This window comes from Musca domestica, unplaced genomic scaffold, assembly GCF_030504385.1.
Source record: "Musca domestica strain aabys unplaced genomic scaffold, Musca_domestica.polishedcontigs.V.1.1 2, whole genome shotgun sequence".
NCBI classification, from domain to species: Eukaryota; Metazoa; Arthropoda; class Insecta; order Diptera; family Muscidae; genus Musca; species Musca domestica.
The window spans coordinates 10855705-10879506 of record NW_026712249.1 but is presented as its reverse complement, the minus strand read 5'-3'; the positions used below and the strand labels follow the sequence as shown (position 1 = coordinate 10879506).

At 34.2% G+C, this 23802-nt stretch overlaps 2 protein-coding genes across 2 annotated transcripts in view; one reads left to right on the top strand and one right to left on the bottom strand.

Annotated features, from left to right (window-relative positions):
* The window catches only part of LOC101891589 (uncharacterized), a 217936-nt gene that overhangs the window by 180559 nt on the left and 13575 nt on the right, over positions 1–23802 (top strand). The window contains exons 5-6 of the mRNA XM_020037100.2: positions 8996–10162; positions 14544–15469. Of these exons, the coding sequence (XP_019892659.1) occupies positions 15071–15469 (399 nt within the window). The 5' untranslated portion in view covers positions 8996–10162; positions 14544–15070. The remainder of the gene's footprint in view (positions 1–8995; positions 10163–14543; positions 15470–23802) is intronic.
* Positions 15492–18183, bottom strand: LOC109612757 (uncharacterized). The gene is made up of 4 exons (XM_020037102.2): positions 18049–18183; positions 17835–17987; positions 17508–17771; positions 15492–15896 (listed from the first exon to the last, which is right to left on the bottom strand). Exons 1-4 carry the CDS (start codon positions 18083–18085, stop codon positions 15547–15549), a joined length of 804 nt encoding a protein of 267 aa, XP_019892661.1. The 5' UTR covers positions 18086–18183; the 3' UTR covers positions 15492–15546.

The window sequence follows — 23802 nt, the reverse complement described above, 5'->3', positions numbered from 1 at the left end:
AAATTTAAAATTTATCCAAGCGACAGGATTTTCAATTTAAAAACACACTTTAGCTGTTAAGGTCTTTCAACATTTTTTTAAATCCAAGTTTGTGGCTAAGAAGTCTTGAGAAAATATTATTAATAAAAAAATTGTTTTTGCTGTGATGTTCCTTGAACAAATATTCTTTAAAAAATCCACGATTGTGGCTAAGAAGTCTCTAAAAATAGTCCTTAAACAATATTCTTCTGTGGCTCAGATAGTCCTTAAACAATATTCTTCTGTGGCTCAGATAGTCCTTAGAAAATATTCTTTAAAAAATCCAATTTTGTGGCTCAGATAGTCCTTGACAAATATTCTTTAAAAAATCCAATTTTGTGGCTCAGATAGTCCTTAAAAAATATTCTTTAAAAAATCCACGTTTGTGGCTCAGAAAATCCTTGAAAAATATTCTTTAAAAATCCACGTTTGTGGATCAGATAGTCTTTAAAAAATTTTCTTTAAAAATCCACGTTTCTGGTTCAAATAGTCCTTGAAAAATATTCTTTAAAAAATCCATGTTTGTGGCTCAGATAGTCCTTAAAAATATTCTTTAAAAAATCCACATTTATTGTTAAAATAGTCCTTGCAAAATATTCTTTAAAAAATCCAAGTTTGTAGCTCAGATAGTCCTTAAAAATATTCTTTAAAAAATCCACATTTATTGTTAAAATAGTCCTTGAAAAATATTCTTTAAAAAATCCAAGTTTGTGGCTCAGATAGTCCTTAAAAATATTCTTTAAAAAATCCACATTTATTTTTAAAATAGTCCTTGAAAAAAATTCTTTCAAAAATCCACGTTTGTGGCTCAGATAGTCCTTAAAAAAATATTCTTTAAAAAATCTACGTTTGTTGTTAAAATAGTCCTTAAAAAATATTCTTAAAAAAAAATCCAGATTTGTGGCTCAAATATTCCTTAAAAAATATTCTTTAAAAAATCCACGTTTGTGGCTCAGATAGTCCTTAAAAAAATTTCTTTAAATCCAAGTTTGTGGCTCAGATAGTCCTTAAAAAAATTTCTTTAAATCCACGTTTGTGGCTCAGATAGTCCTTAAAAAAATTTCTTTAAAAATCCACGTTTGTGGTTCAAATAGTCCTTGAAAAATGTTCTTTAAAAAATCCACGTTTGTGGATCAAATAGTCCTTGAAAAATATTCTTTAAAAAATCCACGTTTCTGGTTCAAATAGTCCTTGAAAAATATTCTTTAAAAAATCCAAGTTTGTGGCTCAGATAGTCCTTAAAAATATTCTTTAAAAAATCCACATTTATTTTTAAAATAGTCCTTGAAAAAAATTCTTTAAAAAATCCACGTTTGTGGTTCAAATAGTCCTTGAAAAATATTCTTTAAAAAATCCACGTTTGTGGTTCAAATAGTCCTTGAAAAATATTCTTTAAAAAATCCACGTTTGTGGTTCAAATAGTCCTTGAAAAATATTCTTTAAAAAATCCACGTTTGTGGTTCAAATAGTCCTTGAAAAATATTCTTTAAAAAATCCACGTTTGTGGTTCAAATAGTCCTTGAAAAATATTCTTTAAAAAATCCACGTTTGTGGTTCAAATAGTCCTTGAAAAATATCCTTTAAAAATCCACGTTTGTGGTTAAAATAGTCCTTAAAAGATATTCTTTAAAAAATCCACGTTTGTGGCTCAGAAAAAGTCCTTAAAAACTATTCTTTAAAAAATTCAAGTTTGTGGTCCTTAAAAAATATTATTTAAAAAAGTCCATGTTTGTGGCTCAGAAAGTCATCAAAAAATATTCTTTAAAAAAATCCACGTTTGTGGCTCAGAAAGTCATCAAAAAATATTCTTTAAAAAAATCCACGTTTGTGGCTCAGAAAGTCATCAAAAAATATTCTTTAAAAAAATCCACGTTTGTGGCTCAGAAAGTCATCAAAAAATATTCTTTAAAAAAATCCACGTTTGTGGCTCAGAAAAAAGTCCTTAAAAACTATTCTTTAAAAAATTCAAGTTTGTGGTCCTTAAAAAATATTATTTAAAAAAATCCACGTTTGTGGTCCTTAAAAAATATTATTTAAAAAAATCCACGTTTGTGGCTCAGAAAGTCATCAAAAAATATTCTTTAAAAAATCCACGTTTGTGGCTCAGAAAGTCATCAAAAAATATTCTTTAAAAAATCCACGTTTGTGCTTCAAATAGTCCTTGAAAAATATTCTTTAAAAAATCCACGTTTGTGCTTCAAATAGTCCTTGAAAAATATTCTTTAAAAAATCCACGTTTGTGGTTCAAATAGTCCTTGAAAAATATTCTTTAAAAAATCCACGTTTGTGGTTAAAATAGTCCTTGAAAAATATTCTTTAAAAAATCCACGTTTGTGGTTAAAATAGTCCTTGAAAAATATTCTTTAAAAAATCCACGTTTGTGGTTAAAATAGTCCTTGAAAAATATTCTTTAAAAAATCCACGTTTGTGGCTCAGATAGTCCTTGAAAAATATTCTTTAAAAAATCCACGTTTGTGGCTAAGATAGTCCTTGAAAAAAATATTCTTTAAAAAATCCACGTTTGTGGCACAGATAGTCCTTGAAAAATATTCTTTAAAAAATCCACATTTGTGCCTCAGATAGTCCGTGAAAAATATTCTTTAAAAAATCCACGTTTGTGGTTCAAATAGTCCTTGAAAAATATTCTTTAAAAAATCCACGTTTGTGGCTCAGAAAAAAGTCCTTAAAAACTATTCTTTAAAAAATTCAAGTTTGTGGTCCTTAAAAAATATTATTTAAAAAAGTCCACGTTTGTGGCTCAGAAAGTCATCAAAAATATTCTTTAAAAAAATCCACGTTTGTGGCTCAGAAAGTCATCAAAAAATATTCTTTAAAAAAATCCACGTTTGTGGCTCAGAAAGTCATCAAAAAATATTCTTTAAAAAAATCCACGTTTGTGGCTCAGAAAGTCATCAAAAAATATTCTTTAAAAAAATCCACGTTTGTGGCTCAGAAAAAAGTCCTTAAAAACTATTCTTTAAAAAATTCAAGTTTGTGGTCCTTAAAAAATATTATTTAAAAAATCCACGTTTGTGGTCCTTAAAAATATTATTTAAAAAAATCCACGTTTGTGGCTCAGAAAGTCATCAAAAAATATTCTTTAAAAAATCCACGTTTGTGGCTCAGAAAGTCATCAAAAAATATTCTTTAAAAAATCCACGTTTGTGCTTCAAATAGTCCTTGAAAAATATTCTTTAAAAAATCCACGTTTGTGCTTCAAATAGTCCTTGAAAAATATTCTTTAAAAAATCCACGTTTGTGGTTCAAATAGTCCTTGAAAAATATTCTTTAAAAAATCCACGTTTGTGGTTAAAATAGTCCTTGAAAAATATTCTTTAAAAAATCCACGTTTGTGGTTAAAATAGTCCTTGAAAAATATTCTTTAAAAAATCCACGTTTGTGGTTAAAATAGTCCTTGAAAAATATTCTTTAAAAAATCCACGTTTGTGGCTCAGATAGTCCTTGAAAAATATTCTTTAAAAAATCCACGTTTGTGGCTAAGATAGTCCTTGAAAAAAATATTCTTTAAAAAATCCACGTTTGTGGCACAGATAGTCCTTGAAAAATATTCTTTAAAAAATCCACATTTGTGCCTCAGATAGTCCTTGAAAAATATTCTTTAAAAAATCCACGTTTGTGGTTCAAATAGTCCTTGAAAAATATTCTTTAAAAAATCCACGTTTGTGGTTCAAATAGTCCTTGAAAAATATTCTTTAAAATATCCACGTTTGTGGCTCAGATAGTCTTCTTTAAAAAATCCACGTTTGTGGCTCAGATAGTCCTTGAAAAATATTCTTTAAAAAATTCAAGTTTGTGGCTCAGATAGTCCTTGAAAAATATTCTTTAAAAAATCCAAGTTTGTGGCTCAGATAGTCCTTGAAAAATATTCTTTAAAAAATCCACATTTGTGGCTCAGATTTTCCTTAAAAATATTCTTTAAAAAATCCACGTTTGTGGTTAAAATAGTCCTTGAAAAATATTCTTTTAAAAATCCACGTTTGTGGCTCAGATAGTTCTTAAAAAATATTCTCTAAAAAATCCACGTTTGTGGCAGATAGTCCTTGAAAAATATTCTCTAAAAAATCCACGTTTATGGCTCAGATAGTTCTTAAAAAATATTCTTTAAAAAATCCACGTTTGAGGCTCAGATAGTCCTTAAAAATATTCTTTAAAAAATCCACGTTTGTGGCTCAGATAGTCCTTAAAAAAATATTCTTTAAAAAATCCACGTTTGTGGCTCAGATAGTCCTTGAAAAATATTCTTTAAAAAATCCACGTTTGTGGCTCAGAAAAAAGTCGTTAAAAACTATTCTTTAAAAAATTCAAGTTTGTGGTCCTTAAAAAATATTATTTAAAAAAATCCACGTTTGTGGCTCAGAAAGTCATCAAAAAATATTCTTTAAAAAATCCACGTTTGTGGTTCAAATAGTCCTTAAAAATATTCTTTAAAAAATCCACGTTTGTGGCTTAGATATTCCTTAAAATATATTCCTTAAAAAATCCACGTTTGTGGCTCAGATATTCCTTAAAAAATATTCTTTAAAAAATCCTCGTTTGTGGCTTAGAAAGTCCTTAAAAAATATTCTTTAAAAAATCCACGTTTGTGGCTCAGAAAGTCTTTAAAAAGTACTCTTTAAAAAATCCAGATTTGTGGCTAAGATAGTCCTTTTAAAATATTCTTTAAAAAATCGAAGTTTGTGGCTCAGATAGTCCTTAAAAAATATTATTTAAAAAATCCACGTTTGTGGCTCAGATAGTCCTTGGAAAATGTTCTTCAGGTTAATTATGCACCAAATATCAGTATCAGTCCAATTGACTTGAATTTTGGGCAATTCTGACTGAATTCATCCAAAAAAACAAGTACTTCGAATTTGAAGAAAATCGGTTCAGATATCTCCTACATAGATGTTTTATCCGATTTGGTGGTGATACCCTACAACACTACAATGTTAGAAGCCCCCTTATGTCCAAATCCATTTTGAAATAATTGCGTCCTAAAAAGCCACTGCAATATCAGGAAATTTTTCAGTCTTTGGTCCATTTCAATCCCTAAATATTATGCGATCATCTCCAAAAGAAATATGGTTCTTTTCTGGCTCTAGCCCGACCTCCATTCTAAATTTCGTGCGGATCGGGCCATAATTGCGACCTATAGAGTGATTACAAATTAACATGGACAGACGGATGGACGGACGGACGGACATACATAGCTAGATCGACTCAGCTCGGCGAAATAGGAAGATCCATATATACTTTCCTATGTGGGAAACCAATATTTCGAGGTGTTACATAATTTTTGGCCCAATCTAACTTATAATACCCCCAACACATTGTGTTGTAGGGTATAACAACACTTGGGTATTTGGAATTTAACTCACATTCGCCCACATTTAATTTATTTCCATTCCAACCTTATTTTTTCCATACCCCCTCAAACATTATCTCAGAGTCATAAAATGTAACATTCCCAGATCATAAACAAAAAAACAAAGCATTGCTATGACATGTTTTCTTTTCGCAGAACAAAATCTCGTTTCGCTACAACAATTAGTCACATTTGAGCCACTTGAAGCTTCATAAAAATTCTATAGTTCAGTGAATTCAATTTAAGTGTCTACGTTTCGGTTCTATAAAACATCGGCTATGGTTCACTGGCGCAATACTCTGAACATAAATCGTGCTTTTTTGTTCCCCCTTCTTATGATTATTTAATTTGCTTTATTGTGTTTTAGTGCTTCTTTATCTGTTTTCCGTTTCGCAAAAATTTATGAAGCATGAATTTGTGAGTGAGGGAGAATTGTATTCAATATTTTCTTAAGTTTTTTTTTTTTTTTATGCAGCAGCGAAGAAGAGAAAAGTAATAAAATTGGAATTGTGATTTCTAAAGAATTTCGAAAATATGGATTTAGAATTTGGAGATTGGTAGTGATTTTTCAATACACCGACAAATAATATATTCGTCGCAAATACCTGAAACAATTTAAAGTGTGATCTACGATAAAAAAAGCAAGTTAAACCAGTAAAGAAAGTCTTAAAGTCGGGCGGGGCCGACTTTATGATACCCTACACCACTTTGCTAATTTAGTAGAGCTGCGCATAACATTTAAAAGTTTTATGGGAAAATTCAATCATACACGCTGTGATTCTAAGAATAATTTAATGTTCAAAGGACTAAATATGCCGAAGCATTTGTATCTTTTGAATTCGGACTTGTATTGCCCATTTGGTGCACAAATCTAAAGCTATATCCAAATCGGAGCCGATCTCGATAAAATTTGGCAAAGATATTTCTGAGCTGTATTTGATATATTTCCCTGAATATCGTTGTTACGGAGTGCATATTACGGCTGTGGGTAACAAATGTAACAAATCGGATGAACATTACATATATATGGGAGCTATAGCTATATCTGAACCGATCTCCAAATTTGACATACTAGCTTCTAGCTTCAATTCGGTCGTAAACGCCAAATTTCATCCAATTTGAGCAAATATTAGAAGTTTGGTGCACAATCCAAAGCAAATCGGACGAAGATATGTATATGGGAGCTATATCCAAATCTGAACCGATCTCGATAAACTTTAGCAAATATATTTCTGAGCTGTATTTGATAAATTTCCCCAAATATTGTTGTTACAGAGTGGATATTACGGCTGTGGAGGACAAAAATAACAAATCGGATGAACAATATATATGGGAGCTATAGCTATATCTGAACCGATTTCGATTACATTTGGCATACTTATTTTCAGGCCTAATTTGTGCGAAATTCCATACTATTCGGACTGATATTACACGTTTGGTGCACAATAAAAGGCAAATCGGACGAAGATATATATGGGAGCTATATTTAAATTATCTCCAATTTTTTAGGGTTCGTCCTTTGGCCAAACAAATGATTTGTGCAAAATTTCATCTGGATAGGGCAATAAATGCGAACTGTATTTTGTTTACAAAAATACATGGACAGACGGACGGACATGCATAAATCGACGCAGAATGTGATTCTATGCTGATCATCAAAAGGAACTATAGGTCTATCTCGTTTCCTTTTGCCTGTCACAAACAAATGCACAAAGACATAATACCCTGACCACCTTGTGGTGTAGGGTATAAAAAGTATCAGTCGGTTTTGCCGGCAGATGTATACCCTGAGACAATGTTCGGATGTTAATTTCGCCTATTATGAGCTTCATGGTCATTCAAAATTTTGACTCTTTGTGGGGGAGGTATCAGAAGGAGTGGGCCGGTATATCCCATCTTCAGATCTTGTGTTAAAAGGAATAATGGGACGTGTGAAATATGAAGAGAACCAGGTGTTTATTTCGGATTTTATGATCGTTTTGGTTTTTTTTTTTAATTCTGACCCATTGTGGGGGAGGTATCAGAAGGAATGGTCCGAGATCTACTATCTTAATAAGAGATCATGTGTTAATGGAAATATTGCGATGTACCAAATCTGAAAGTAATTGGATGTTAATTTCGCGTTTTATAAGCTTCACGGATATTCAAAATTTTGAGCCTTTGTGGGGTAGGTGTCAGAAGGAGGGGGCCGATTTCTTCCATCTTTATAAATTTGTAATGAAATATGAAGAGAACTGAATGCTTATTTCGGAATTTATGATCGTTCTGGTTATTCAATGCATTGATCCTTTGTGGGGGAGGTACGGTTATAACGGTTCTTGTGTTCATGGAAATATGTGTCAAGTCTGAATGGAATCGGATTTTATTTTGCGTTTTATGAACTTCATGAATATTCAAATTTTTAACCCTTTGTGGGGGAGGTACACGAAGAAATGGACTGATATATCCCATCTTCAGAGCAGATGTTATGTTAGTAGAACTAATCGGATGTGTGAAATATGAAGAGAGCCGGATTCTTATTTTGGATTTGGTTATTCCAAACTTTGACCCTTTGTGGGGGATGTACCAAAAAAAATAGTCCGATCTCTGCAATATTTACAACAGATCTTGTGTTTATGAAAATATTGAGATGTGCCAAGTCTGAATGGAATCGGATGTTAATTTCGTGTTTTATGAGCTTCAGATATTGACACTTTTGTGGGGCAGGCATCAGAAGGAGGCGACCGATATATTCCATCTTCATACCAGACCTTGGGTTAATAAAATGTGTATGAGTTGAAGGGAGTCGGATCCTTACATCCCTTTTTATAGGAGTTATAATTTTTTAAAATTCTGACCCTTTGGGGGGAGATACTTGATGGAGCGGGCCAATATTGTCCATTTTTGAACGTGACGTAGCACTGACGGAAATATTAGGATTCACAAAGTTGGAGCAAAATCAGATTATCCTTTATCTTTCTGTGCAGCATTTTTTAGGATTTTGTTGAGAGGTTACCAGAAGGTGTGGACCGATATTGCCCATCTAAGTTCGATAATATTATTACGATTTTCCAAGTTTGGATTAAATCGGAGAGTTATCGTGCGCACCAGTCAGACAGACAATCGGACGGACGGAAATCGCTATATCAACTCCAAATATCCTGAAACGAAATTTGGCCAAAGAGACCAAGGGTCTAAAAACCTTTTTTTGATGAGGCACTTTTTGGCCGTATTAAACGATATATACCCCGGTTAGCCATATTGCTGAGGGTATAAAAACACTTCTCAAGGAAAATAGAGCAAAGCCAAATCAGTTTATTTTTTCCACTTCAGATAAGCGTTTTTTTCGCAACCTTCATTCGAATCATATCATCCCGCACGATAAAACTTATTTACCAACTTTGAGAAAATAACTGCCTACCTTCGTTTATTTATGACAAGGGAAAATGGCAGCGAAACATCTAAACACCCACATCTCTCAATCAATATTTATGGTTAGCCATTTTAGCCAATCTATTTATTGATGGCCTCAAGGCTTTAAATTAACTTTCTTGTGATAACGGAAAAATAAGAAAACTAATTTCCCTCTCTCTGACGGTTTCTGTTGTTTTTTCTTCTTCTATTTATTTATAGACTTTTCATTTTCCAAACCATTGCCGGCGCTGCAGATTGATTTAGCTGGGATAGCTGTTTGGAAAAACAAGCAAAGTATAACAGCAACAGCAGCAACAACAAACTGTGTGTTTATTGGCGAAAACTTTTTGTAATGACGCATAATGGCTGGTAGCCTTCAAGGGCCGCCCTTCAAAACTCCTTCACAGTGCATACGTAATTCAGCAGCTAGTAGAAAACAATATCCGGAAACCAAAGCCCGAGCAGACTTATTGGCCTTATTGCAGTGCAGTCGAAAGCCAAACCACCACCACCACCGCCGCCCGCACGTTCATCATCTAAACCGCCAGCCAGGTTGTAAAAATTTCCAACAGCAGGGCAAAGGAACTAAACAACTAAAAAATTTCCGAACTTTTTCAAAGCTCTTGAATGGTTGCATTCAACCACGCCTTGGTGGTTACGGCAACGGCAACTATGTAATAGCCTCGGTGACTCCCTACGGAACGGCAGCCGACAATGTCCTTGAGTCTATCGTTCAAATCACCTCCTCTTCTAAGTTCCAATCATTGGTGGCAAGTGATGACACATTTCTGCCAGTGGTGAATCACAACGGCCAATTGTCTTCAACATTTTGCGTACAATCTAAATTGTTTCAATAAGGCATTAAAGCTCTCCGACAGCCTACCTACCCCCAACCCACTCCCCCCACTTTTATCTATCAACTCCAGCTCCACAGACCTCTCTCTCTTCCTCTGTCTATAACCATTATCTCGAATCTGCTACAACATCAAACTAATGTTCCAATGCTCCACGAGGAGTTCCACAACGGTACGGGTAACAACAAAAACAAAAACAGCAACAACAACATCATAGATGAAGAAGAATGCCACGGTAATGGCCTGCATCAGCACCATCACCACCAACAACAACAACAACATCATCATAACTGTAATGTGAACAAGTACAACGATCAAAGCTGTTTTACTGCAGATTTATTTACAACAACAACAACAAGAACTATAAATCGTATTTATACAACAACAACAACAAAAAGAGATTTACTTTACACGTGAAGATCATCAACCTCTTAGAATTATCGGATTATAACCGCAAGAAGGCAGCGAAGAAAATAGAAAACTGAACGGATTCGAAAAACGCAACCGACAGAACGGGGGAAAATGAAACATTGTAAGTAAAAACAATTGTAACCTTGTAACCTTAAAAAATCTTTATATCATATGATTTATAACCAGGAGAACCATAAAAAATTGTAATGAAAAATGTATATTTAACAAATATAATTTTTTATTTTCCTTAAAAGTAGACAAGATACATCAATTGCTCTATAGAAAAAAGTCCTTGAAATTATATTCTTAAAAAAAATCATAAAAAAGAAAAGGCCAGAACTTTGGATTTACTAAATATTTTTAAAGGCTTGCCGGGTCAATAGAGAGTTATTTAAAACGATTTTTACAAGGTCTTTCTCGACAAAATTTCTAAATTATGAACGATTTATTCTCATGGTCTTTTCGTCAAAAATCTTTATTTAAGAATTTATTTTTAGATTTGTAATACTTTTTTTAATTTTGCGACTTTTTGAAAGCTTTTAAATTTTTTACAAAATATATAATTGTTGTCTAGGAAGAACTGGTAAAAATAATTTTAATAAAAACAAATAAAAAAGCAGTAAACTCTGCTGGGCCGAGCTTGGAATACCAACTTGGAATGAAATTGGAAATTTGAAAAAAAAAAAAAAACATTAAGTTCGGCGGGCCTAACTTTTAATACCCTCCAACTTAGGGTAAAAGAAACATTAGAAGAAATGTGGCAAAAATCATTAAAATGCCGAATATCGGGAGGTACCGTTATATGGGGGCCACACCAAAACGTGGACCTATAATTACAATGTTTCGCCACACAAACTAGGACCCATTATGACCCACAAATACCAATGTTAGACAAATCAGTGAAAAAAATGTGGCAAAAATCATCAAATTACCGAATATCGGGAGGTACCGTTATATGGGGGCTATACCAAATCATGAACCATACATGCAATGTTTCGCCACCGGAGCTGGAACCCATTATGACCAACAAATACCAATTTTCAAACAAATCCGTGAAAAAATGTTGCAAAAATCATCAAATTACCGAATATCGGGAGGTACCGTTATATGGGGGCTATACCAAATCATGGACACATACATGCAATGTTTCGCCACCGGAGCTGGAAACCATTATGACCCAATTTTTAGACAAATCCGTGAAAAAATGTGGCAAAAAAAACTAAAATACCGAATATCGGGAGGTACCTTTATATGGGGGCTATACCACAAAGTGGACCTATACATACAATGTTTTACCACACGCCGTTATGACCTACAAATACCAATTTCCAGACAAATCCGTGAAAAAATGTGGAATAAATCATCAAAATACCGAATATCGGGAGGTACCGTTATATGGGGACTATACCAGAACGTGGACCGATATATCTCATTTTCAATAACAACCATCTTAGACACAATGCAAATAGCTCTGCTAAATTTTGGCGCTCTACGTCAAATATTGTGGGCTGTATCGTGATTTCAACAGACAGACAGACGGACAGACAAACAGACAGACAGACAGACGGACATCGTTAAATCGACTTAGAATTTTATGCTGATTATGAATATATATACTTTATGGGGTCTAAGACGAATATTTAAGGATGTTACAAACGGAATGACAAAGTTAATATACCCTCCTTTCCAAGGTGGAGGGTATAAAAATGAACAAGTAAGCAAAGGCTATAGACGTGCGGGGTCGGTCATGTGATACCCTACAACTACCATATGCTGGAAGTTTTTGAAATATTTTTGACCGGGGGCATTTGCCTAATATTTACGCCCTCCGTCGTGTTGATAGGTATTCAAAACAATTTGACACGAAATATGTGGTCCATTTTACAGCTAAATACAGGGTGAGATGAGAAAACTGCAACCAACTTCATTTCTGAGACACTCGTCCGACAGCTGTTAAAAATATTCCAGTGACAGTTCATTATATTGTTTACAAGCGACCAGAAGCATTTTGTTGAGAATTTTCCAGAAAAAAAGTTATTCGTGATGGAATTTAAGCGTGATAGTGTGATTTCTTTATATTTGGCTGGAAAATCACAAGTGGCTATCGTTAGAGCACTCCAGCATTTAAATGTGATTAAATCTTTTGTGTCTCGTACCATCGCTCGTTGCCGTGATACTGGTAGCATAGCCCGACGTCAAGGAAGTGGACGGAAGAAAACAGCAACATCAGCAGAAATGGTTCAAAAAGTAAAAATGCGTCTTGATCGAAACCCGCGTCGCTGTGGCCGAAAACTGGCTCGTGAGCCATACCGCAATATTCCATTCGGCAAATGTGCATATGGTCACTCTCCGCTCGTATTGATCGATCGTGGCATCAGAATAAATGCCGAATATTATCGCGAAAATATACCGGTGGGTGTATTATATCCTTGGGCCCACAAACATTTTGGCCGCAGACCTTGGACATTCCAACAGGACTCAGCACGTGCCACCCAAGAGTTGTTAATTTCCAGCGCACAATGGCCACCAAAATCTCCGGATACCAATCCGTTGGACTATTGTGTCTGGAGTATTTTGGAAAGCAAGGTTGGCACTAAAAAATACCAAAGTGTCGATCACCTCAAGCAAGCACTTCGCCGGGAAGGGTCCAAAATACCGCAGAGCAACATTCGGGCATCGTGTGTAGGTTTCATTGGCTGTTTGAAGGCCATAATTCGTGCCAAAGGTGACCAATTCCAACAAATCTAAACTTATTCTAAAACTTGCTATTCCGACATTTTTTTTCATTCATTCAATAAAATTAAAAAAAAAATGTAAGAAATATGGCGTTTAACTTTGTTGCAGTTTTTTTTATCTCACCTTGTATGCTTCATCCGATTTGGGGTTTAAAGTCCCTCACATTCGTAAAAAGCACTCCCCAATGTTGATCTTTGGTACCAGATATCAGATACGGCCCAGAAATACCTCTACTACATTTTATCAAGATCGGTTCAGATTTGAATATAGCTCTCATATATATCTTCATCCGATATTAAGGTTATTGTGCACCAAATGGCTATTATCAGCCTAAATGAACTGAATATTGGCAATTCCGGCAGAACTCATTCTAGAAACAAGTACTTCAAATTTGGTGAAAATCGGTTTAGATATAGCTATAGCTCCCAAATATATGTTTCATCTGATTTGATGTCCCTCACATGGGTCATATAAACTCCACCACAATGATATTTGATAGCGGACATCAGATACTGCTCGAAAATAATTTCGCCAAAATTCATTGAGATCGGTTCAGATTTTTATATACCTTCGGTATGTATCTTCATCCGATTTTACGGTTATTGTCCACCATATATGTAATATCAGCCCAAATTGGATAGATTTATTTAAATTCAACCGATTTTTTGCATTTAGTGAAACTCGGTTCGGTATATGTATTGCTCCAATAAATATTTTTTAATGTTAATTTGTGATAGAGGTACAAAAGCCTCTGTCATATTTGTTGAAAATCGATTCAGATTTGGATATAGATGCTAAATTGTGACTACTCTAAAGTCATGATACTCATTCAAATAAGGTTCGTAGCTTTTTGTTATGGGAGATCTACTATATCATCAATCTTTTTATACCCTCCACCATACATAGTATGGAGGGTATATTAAGCTCGTCATTCCGTTTGTAACTCATCGAAATAATCATTTTAGACCCAACAAAGTATATATATTCTTGATCAGCGTAAAATTCTAAGACGATATAGCTCTGCCCGTCCGTCCGTCTGTTGTAATCACGCTACAGGCTAAACGAATTAAGATAGAAAGGTAAAATTTTGCCCAGATCTCTCTTTTGTCTGCAGGCAGGTCAAGTTCGAAGATGGGCTATATCGGTCCACGATATCGTATAGCGCCCATATAACGGTACCCCCGATATCCGGTATTTTGATAATTTTAGCAACATTTTTCAATGGAATTGTATGAAAATCCACACAAGCAGTTCTCTAGGAGCTTTTGATCTTTTGGCAGATAATTATCTATATAGGTTCACGATATCGTATAGCCCCCATATAACGGAACCCCCCGATATTCTGTATTTTGATGATTTTAGCCACATTTTCTAATAGAATAGTCTGAAAATCCACACGAGGAGTTCTTTGTGGGCATTTTACCCCCTGAAAGAGAATTGTCTATATAGGTCCACGATATCGTTTATCCCCCCATATATCGGCCCCTTCCGAGATTTTAACAGAATTTTTAATGGATTTTATTTTTATTGTTTGAAAATGTCCTAATTCGTTCAAAATGGTGGAGAGTATTCAAAGTTTGGCCAGGCCAAACTTACCGCTATTTGACTTTTTTTTAATTTTTCTTTTTGAATTATGTTTTTTCACAAGGAAATTTTACCATTCAAAGAAATAACAAAAATCGCCAAATTTTAAAAATATAATTTCAACCAATTTCAGTCGCAGAAAATTACTATTATATTCTAATCTTTCATTTTTTTCTTTTTAGCAAAAATTTTTATACACAAAGACATGATGGAATTTGGTTAATGGAAATGAATTGTGTTTGCCTTTCAAAAATAGGAAAATAAAGCAGCAAAGCTTGCAGAAAGAAAACTTTGAAGTAGAACATTTTTAATAACAAACTCAACTATTTCTTCAAAATAAAAGCAAAAAAACAAAAAGAGAAAAACAACATTACTTTAATCCCCCCGAAAAGAAACAACACAAACGGAAACAACTAATCCAACAAAAAGAAGGAAATCTAAAACAAACTATTACAAAGCATTGATTTGATACTCCCACCCTCTTCAAAATCTGAGAGTAACAAAATAAATTAACTTAAATCTCTTAGAGAGAGAGAAAACTACAAACTATAATTGACGAACAACATACTTCGTTTGCCTCGTTTCTCCTACCGAAAGCCCCGCCAATTGCCTTAGACGAAAGAGAAGAAAAAATCAACAAAACGAGTGCCACATTGGGTCACTCAGGGCGGCGAAGGCAACGGCGCTCATCGAACCACGTGCTGGGGCCATGGAGCCGCCTGGCGGTGTACCGCCAGATAGAGATCGTCAATTGGTACTAAAACAGATGGTGACATTTCATGAACGTCCCGATGCCAGTCTGTGCGGCAAAGGTGGTACACCCATACCCACGACAGCTGTCACCCCCAATCCGGCCTTCGCATCGACGGCCACAACCTATTCGGCCACGACGCAAGCTGCCACTGCGTTCAGTGGTGCATCCATTGGTCATGCCTTGATAAAACATCATGGCGGTCCGGCGCATCATGGCTCACAATCGCTGCAGAGTAATTCATCGGGCAGTAGCAGCAGCAGTTCGACCACGCTGCAGTCAAGCACATCGAGTGGAAGTGGTGCAACGCAACAGCAAACGTTGGAGAAGCTGTCGCGGCCCATGGCATTCGATAAGGTAAGTGAAAAGAGAACGACAATTGTTTTATAAAAAATAAATATAAGATATAATATTTATTGAAAAAATATATAAAATTATTTGAGATCCTTGGAGTTTTTGTTATCGGAATTCTTGATGAAATGACAGGAACAAACCTGTACGACTCCTTCCCCATCGTCTTTGTGGAAAGCATTTGCACCTTGTAAATGATGCAGCCTATTGTTTCCTAATATCGGTTTATTGTGATGTATGGGGCAATAGAAGGTTTCCTCATTAAGAGTATTGTCAAATAGTCCCATTGGATCATAGGCACCATCCCGCGAAAGAGATCTTAATTGATTGCTTGTCATAACATTTAAGTTTCTTGCCATATTTGTTTGACCAGATTTGAGTGGAGATGGGGGATCTTCGTGATTGGCTTGAGAGAATTCAGCTGGATCGGTTTCTGAAAGTGATAGGAATTAAGAAACTCTTAGGGCAATTTTAGAGATCAATAAGCCTGTAATCATTTTAAAATCGGCTCAAAAATTGACAGGTGATGTACTACACGCTTCAGAAACAAGTTAAAAAGTATCAGTCGGATTTTCCGACGAATATATACCCTCAACTAATGTCGGTCTATTTAAATATTTTGACTCGCGTTGTGATTATTCAAACAGTTAACCCTATTTCGACCACTTCCTTAACTTTATATTATAATCTTTGGAAAATATTGAAATATGCCTGAGGGTACCAGGTATAGAGGACCGAAACATTCCACTTCCTCTTATACTGATAAAGTATTCAAAGAAAATCGACATTTATTTCCAATTTTATGCGAAAAAGATTTAAGTATTGCAAAATTGTGGGCCTTTTGCGGGGGAGGGGCCAGAGGAGGTGGGGCCGATATTTATCATCTTCACACCAGATCCTATTATTGGAATATGCGAAGTTTAGGAGTAATCAGATGCTTATTTCGCATTTTTTGAGATATATAATTATTCAAAATTTTGGCCCATTTGTTGGGGGAGGTACCACAAGGGATGGGTCTATAGACATTACCTTTACACTAGATCTTGTGTTTAGTAAAAATATTGAGATGTGTGAAATTAAAGGAGAATCGGATGCATGTTTCCCATTTTATGAGGATATCTGTTACTTAAATCTTAACTCCTTTGTGGGGGAGATATCAGAAGAAGTGGTCCGAGATATTCCATGTTCACACCAGATTTTGTGCTAGTCTAGTTTCAAATGGATCGTATAACCATTTCGCGTTTTCTCGAGCTTCATTGTTATTCAAAATTTTTACCCGCTGTGGGGGAGGTACCAGAGGGGGTAGGGACAAATATATACCGCCTTTACAGCAGGTCTTATGTTAGTAGAAATATTGAGATATTGATAAATTTGAAGAGAATCAGATGAGTATTTCGCATTTTATTGGCGTTTTTGCTATTCACAATTTTGTCCCTTTATGGGAAAGGTACGGGCAGGAGTGAATCATATCTACCATTCTCTCATCAGATCTTGTATTGATTGAAATATTGAGATGTGCCGAGTGTGAAAGGCATCGGATGCTTATTTAGCGTTTCGAGCTACATGGCAACTCCAAATTTTGAGCCGTTGTGGAGGTGGTACCAGGAGAAGAGGACCGATATATGTCATCTTCACCTCAGTTCTTGTGGTACTTATATTATTGGGATGTGTTAAAACTTACGACAATCGGACTCTTATTTCGTTTTTTATTATCGTTTTTGTTATCTAAATTTTTACCATTTCTGGGGGAGGTCCGTTTTCGCATCTGACCTAGCACTGACAAAAATATTAGGATTTGCAAGGTTTGCGCAAAATCGAATGATCCTTTCTCTTTTTTTAAGGTAAATTATTTTTCCTTGAACATTTTGACCTTTTGTAGAAGAGGTATAAGAAGGAGTGTAGGAGTGTTTGGATCGAATCCGATATAACCAAATCCTTTCATCCTCTAAAGGAATTATCCACCCCCAGACTTTTAGCCCCCATTTTGTGTAACAGTGTAATTTATTGTTAAATATATGGAAATATAAAAAGTATGTTTACATACCCAATCCGGCATTGTACCACCACACATTTGCATAGCGCATCATTTGATCGAAAGGATTCAATGAATCAGAATTAATTGGCTCAGACGGAAGCACAATACGAGCGCTTATAATATTGACATTGTCATCATTCTTCGACTTATTTTTAGAGTATCCAATTTTAGAATAATTTGCCGATTGATTTTTATTCAAAATGTCTTGATCGCGTTTGTGCGTTTTACTATCAGTTAACGAAGCCAAAACCGTGTCATACAAGGACTTGGACTCTGAGAAAAGAATTTAGAATTTTTATACATTTCCAACATATGCACACAATTTTTTTGCCATACCTGAAGTCTTCTCCGCACTTTCCTTTCCCTCTTTCGTATCCTTTTTATTTTGAACTATTGCAAAATCCTTGGGTATTTGCTGGCGATGTTGCTCCTGTGTGGCATTTCGTTTAATGCGCTTCAGATACAAAGGCGTTGTGGCGTTACACAAAACTGATACATGGAAAATGTAAAAAATAAGGAAAAATTAATTTTTTCGCGGATTTAAACCTACCACAGGTAAACAGCAAGATAATGCACAAATATTTCATTATAATTAATAAAATATACGTTAAAATACTTCTTGGAAATAGAAATATGTCGTTTAGTATGTAATTATATTCTTTTGGAATAAAATTTTTTCAATGACTTTGATAGATATTTCAATGAATACACGCATAAAAATTTTCTTAAAACCATTTACTTGACATTATTATTTTGTTATAGTAGTCCTTCAAAAATTTAAATTTAACAATTTAACATTTAAATTTTTAATCCAGGATTAGGGCTGATAAAATCCTCGAAAAATATTCCTTAAAAATGCATGATCACACTGTGCAACACAAAAAATAATTACGGGGAAATGACAGCAATTATGAAAGTTGAGCTAAAAGAAAAAGACACGTGTAACGGTGATTTGAAAGTTTACTACGTAAAATAACATAAATTGAGAGGCCAAAAACCCCTGTCCGCAAGACTTTAAAAAAAATTGGATTGAGATTTCTTGAAATCCGTGCGTTTTAGGCATATAGTGGCTTCAGCAATAGTACAGATAAATGTACGAAGAATATTTCTGTTGGCAAGTCCTTTTTGTGGCCATTTTTTTTAAATATGATTAAAATTCCCTTTAAATCGGATCGTTGTAAGTCAAAATATTCTACAAAATTATCTATCATATCCAAATATTACCAAAACTTCAGAAATTGCAAAAAAATGTTGCCAAAACAAAAAAAAAAACTTGAAACTATTTCCTAATTTTTGGAAAATTCATTGTGCAATAGTCAGTCTGGGTTGCGTCTATTAAATACTTATTAAAAATGCATGATTGCTCTTGTGAAACCCATCGGAAAAAGTCTTTAAATAAGCATCTATTACCCTTAAAAAATAGGAGATTATGTATCAAAAATGATTTTTCTTCTTTTTTAAATCTGAAACCTTAGCTCTGAAATTTTGTAAACAATATAATTTGAAAATCCAGGTTCTTAAAAAAGCTACGTTTGACCTCCAAACATTTTCCTTGGAATGCTAGTCTTGGTCATGTTCTTTTATAGGTTCGTATTTGTGACTCTGAAAATAAATTTCTTTAAAGAAATCCTGGTTTGTGGCTCCGATAGTCGTTGGCAAAAAATTCCTTTAGATCATCAACGTTGGGGCTTAGAATAATCCATTCTTAAAAAACTCAGATAGTCTTAGAAGAAATATTATTTAGAAAATCAACGTTTGTGGCTGAGATGGCCGTTGAAAAATATATTTAAAAATAGTAACTCAGGTAGTCGTTGAAAAAATAATCTTAAGTAAATTCCCATTTTGTCCCTGAAAAAATTCTTTTAAAACTTTACGTTTGTGACTCAGGTTTAAAAAAAAAAAAATATATTGTAGTAGTTCTAATGGTCCTTAAAATCCACGTTTATGGCTTAAATAGAAGTTTGTGGCTTAGATTGAGTCCTTGAAAAATATCCTTAAAAATACGCGTCGTAGCTCAAGGGGTCTTTGAAAGAATATTCATTGAAAATCTATGCTTGGTTCTTGAAAAAATATCCTTAAAAAATTCACGTTGTATCTCTACGGGCATTTAAAAGAATATTCATTAAAAATTTATTCTTGGTTCAGATAGTCCTTAATTTTTTTTTTTAATTTCACGATTGTAACTCAGATCTTCCTAATTTTTTTTTAAATCCAGGTATGTGGCTCAGATAGTCCTTAAAAAATATTAAAAAAAATTAACTTAAAAAACATTTATTTTACAGAAACTGCGTTTGTGGCTCAGATAGTCCTTAAAACATATATTTTTAAAAAATCATTTTTTTAAATTCTTAATTTTTTTTTAATTTACGTTTATGGCTGGAATAGTCCTTAAGGAATATCTTCTTAAAAAAATACGTTTACGGGTAGAATAGCCCTTAATTTTTTTTAAATCCACGTTCATGGCTCGGATAGTCCTTAAAAAAATATTTCTTTTTTAAATCTAAGTTTATGGCTTGGATAGTACTTAAAAATATATATTTTTTAAAACCCACGCTTTTGGCTCAGATAGTCCTTAAAAATATTATGTTAAAAAATTGACGTTTATGGCTCGGATAGTCCTTAAAAATATTATTTTAAAAAATCCATGTTTATGGCTCGGATAGTCTTTAAAAAATATTTCTTTAAAACATCCACGTTTATGCCTCGGATAGTCTTTAAAAAATATTTCTTTAAAACATCCAAGTTTATGGCTCGGATAGTCCTTAAAAATATTTCTTTAAAAAATTCAAGTTTATGGTTCGGATAGTCCTTAAAAAATATTTATTTAAAAATCCACGTTTATGGCTCGGATAGTATTTAAAAATATTTTTGTTTTGAAATTCACTTTTATGCCTCGGATAGCCCGTAAAAATATATTTTCTTTCAAACTCCACGAGTGCGACTCAAATAGTTCTTAAAACTATTTTTTTTAAATATCCAAGTTTATGGCTAGGATTGTCCTTAAAACACTGATAGACACAGATAGTATTTAAAAATTATATTTTTTTTAAATCCACACTTGTGACACCGATAGTCTTTAAAATCGATAGTCTTTAAAATAATCCACGTTTGTGACATCGATAATCCTTAATAAATATATATATTTTTTTTTTTAATTCCACTCTTATGCCTATAATAGTCTCCAAAAAAAATTTGTTTTTTTTTTTAAATCCACGTTTGTGCCTTAGATTGTTCTTAAAAATATTTTTTTATCTAGGTTTGTGGCTCACATAGTCCCTAAAATATTTTTTAATCCAGGTTTGTCGCTCATATAGTCCTTCACAAATATTTTTTATCCACTTTTTGCCTCTGATAGTCCTTAAATAATACTCTGAAAAATCTTTTTTAAAATAAATCTACATTGTGACTTTGATAGTCCTTGAAAAAATATTGTTTATAATTTTTAATATTATATTATTAATATTAAGTTTGTGACTAAAAGATATTGTGACGATTTTGTTTTAATTTCACATTTTTACTCAGATAGTTCTTCGAAGACAATTTAAATAATAATCCTTGGAAAATATTTTTTAAAAACTCCACGTCCGTAACTCTAAAAGTCCACGAAAAATACTATTTAAAAAATCCATATTTGTGGCTGATAGGTTTCAGAAAGTCCCTTAGGAATTTAGGAATAGTCCTTGACATACAGAAAAAAAAAGTTTTTTCAAGTTTGCTATTTGGAGATTTTATATAGATTTCTTTCTTTAATTTGTGGCTCAGATAGTTCTTAAAAGAATTGGAAAAATATTTTTTTTAAATCCTGAAAATTCTTGGAGATATGCTTTTTTTCTTGAATTTTTTCCTAAATTTTATTTTTGTCGCTCAGATAGTCCTTGAAAATCTTTTTCTTGAAAAAAATTGTCTCATGTGAATCATATGTCCTTGAAAAATATTTTCTTGAAAAAACTTTGCTCATGTGAAGATAGTCCTTGAAATTCGACGATTTTAGCTCTGGTAGTCCTTGGAAAAAATCGAAAAAAATAATATCAAGAAAACATGATTTCTTTGAACAATTTTATTATTCACAATTGTTATTATTCTTGGCTTTCAATTTCCATTTATATCATCTTGGCATGCATACGTTTTCTTCTTCTTCATCCATTGTGCCCTCGCTGAAGGGCTGCCATAATTGTCCGACAATTAAAAGCATTTGTTTGTGAAATGAACTTAGAATGAGTACACTACTGCGTACGTAATAATCCATTTGTACTTATATACCAATTAATAAACATCAGCGTCATTACATCTTGGCATTTGCCATTCATGTTTGCGGGGCATATTCATAAAGCACCGTCAGCAGCAGCACCACCACCACTCTGCCACCACATAGAAAAGAACATCCGGTCTTGGCTTAAAATCAATGGTAATTAAATCTCACGTACACACGCTTGGCCACGGTCTTCTGTTCAGGTTGATGGCGGTAATACATGCAAATGTGGCGTTGTGCGACATATTTCCTAGCCAAAGGAAAATGCAAACCTATGCTTCACAACCACATCAACGTCATCATCATCATGCGGCAACGTCCAACTCAATATCTCAACAACATCCATGCAATAAGTCCAAGGACTTATTGGACGTCTCATTGCAATTCCCCATCAATTACCATTAATTAGGCCTTTTCTATTCGCTCAAGCCTCAATTAGTTTTTTTTTTATTCCTACTCATGGCTGGTCGAGGATAAAAAACGAGTCAAGAGAAGAGACTTGAAGAAAAATCAATTAATGCAGAAAAGACAAATTATTTGCTGCACTTCTTCGTATTGATTGACAATAATGTGAATATCAACGACATTGATTAGAAGGGAAAATATGTAAAAGAGCTGTCTAGAGGGTTATCTATCCATGCATAAATGTAACACGGTATTAAAAAATAATATTTTTATTAATATCTTAAAAGTCGTAATAAAAAATTATATAAATATCCTTAATAGTCCTTGGAAAAAATTTACAAATCCAAGTAGTAGCTATGAAAGACCATAGGAAAAAAATTTCATCTCCCAGGCGAAAAGGCTGAAGCCAGAATTTTAAAATATTGAAATATTGATGTGACAACCCCGCTCTGATACTTCGTACCAAAGGCGTACGAAAATTATTAGAAATTGAATACTTTTTATTGGACAGAAGGAATTACTAAGATTTCTAAAATTTTGAACGAGAGTCACAGATGGGGTGTAGAATATACATGGAGAGATGAAAAAACTGCAACCAACTTCAGACTGCTGTCATTTCTAAGCCACTATTCCGACAGCTGTTAAAATTTTCCAGTGATAGCTCATTATATTGTTTACAAGCGTACATAAGCATTTTGGTGAGAATTTGCCAGAAAAAAAGTTATTCGTGATGGAATTCAAGCGTGATAGTGTGATCTCCTTAAATTTGGCTGGAAAACCACAACCACAAGTGGCTATCGTTGGAGCACTCCAGCATTTAAATATGAATAAAAATTTGCGTCTCATACCATCGCTCGTTACCGTGTTACTGGTATCGTAGCCCGACGTCAAGGAAGTGGACGGAAGAAAACAGCAACATCAGCAGAAATGGTTCGAAAAGTAAAGAAGCGACATGATCGAAACACGCGTCGCAGTGGCTGAAAAATGGCTCGTGAGCTGAACATATCTCAATATTCCGACAAATTCGGGATAAAGCCATTGAAATTCCAAGAACTTACACCGCAACAGAAAGAAAATAGACTCAAAAGAGCTGCTTCGCTTGGCCGAAAGTGGTGAACTGCCAAATTTTGTTTTCTCCGCTCCGATGAGAAAACATTCGTTGTCCAACAGTTTAAACAAACAAAATGATCGTGTTTACTTGCCAAAGAGATCAGCTGGAAATGTGCACCTTCGGTTGGCCACCAGAACTCAAGCGCCTGCCATGGTGATGGTGTGGGCCGCCATAACATCCGGTGGTCGCTCTCCGCTCATATTAACCGATCGTGGCATCAGAATAAATGCCGAATATTGTCGCGTAAATATTCTGGAGGGTGTATTAAAGCCTTGGGCACGCAAACATTTTGGCCACAGACCTTGGACATTCCAACAGGACTCAGCACGCGCCAACCAAGAATGGGTAAAGAGGAGGTTCCTCCGGATACCAATCCGTTGGACAAGTGTGTCTGGAGTATTTTAGAAAGCAAGGTTGGCACTAAAAAATTCCAAAGTGTCGATCACCTCAAGCAAGCGCTTCGCCGGGAATGGGCAAAAATAACGTAGAGCAACATTCGGGCTGCGTGTGGCAGCTTCATTGGCCGTTTGAAGGCCATA

What these genes read in the sequence shown, in the direction of transcription:
- LOC109612757 (XM_020037102.2), bottom strand. Translation starts at nt 18,085, where the DNA reads ATGAAATATTTGTGCATTATCTTGCTGTTTACCTGTG. An exon ending in TATCTTGCTGTTTACCTGTG is followed by an intron (nt 17,988 to 18,048) that starts GTAGGTTTAAAT and finishes TCCATGTATCAG; the next exon opens with TTTTGTGTAACGCCACAACG. An exon ending in GTGGTACAATGCCGGATTGG is followed by an intron (nt 15,897 to 17,507) that starts GTATGTAAACAT and finishes TATCACTTTCAG; the next exon opens with AAACCGATCCAGCTGAATTC.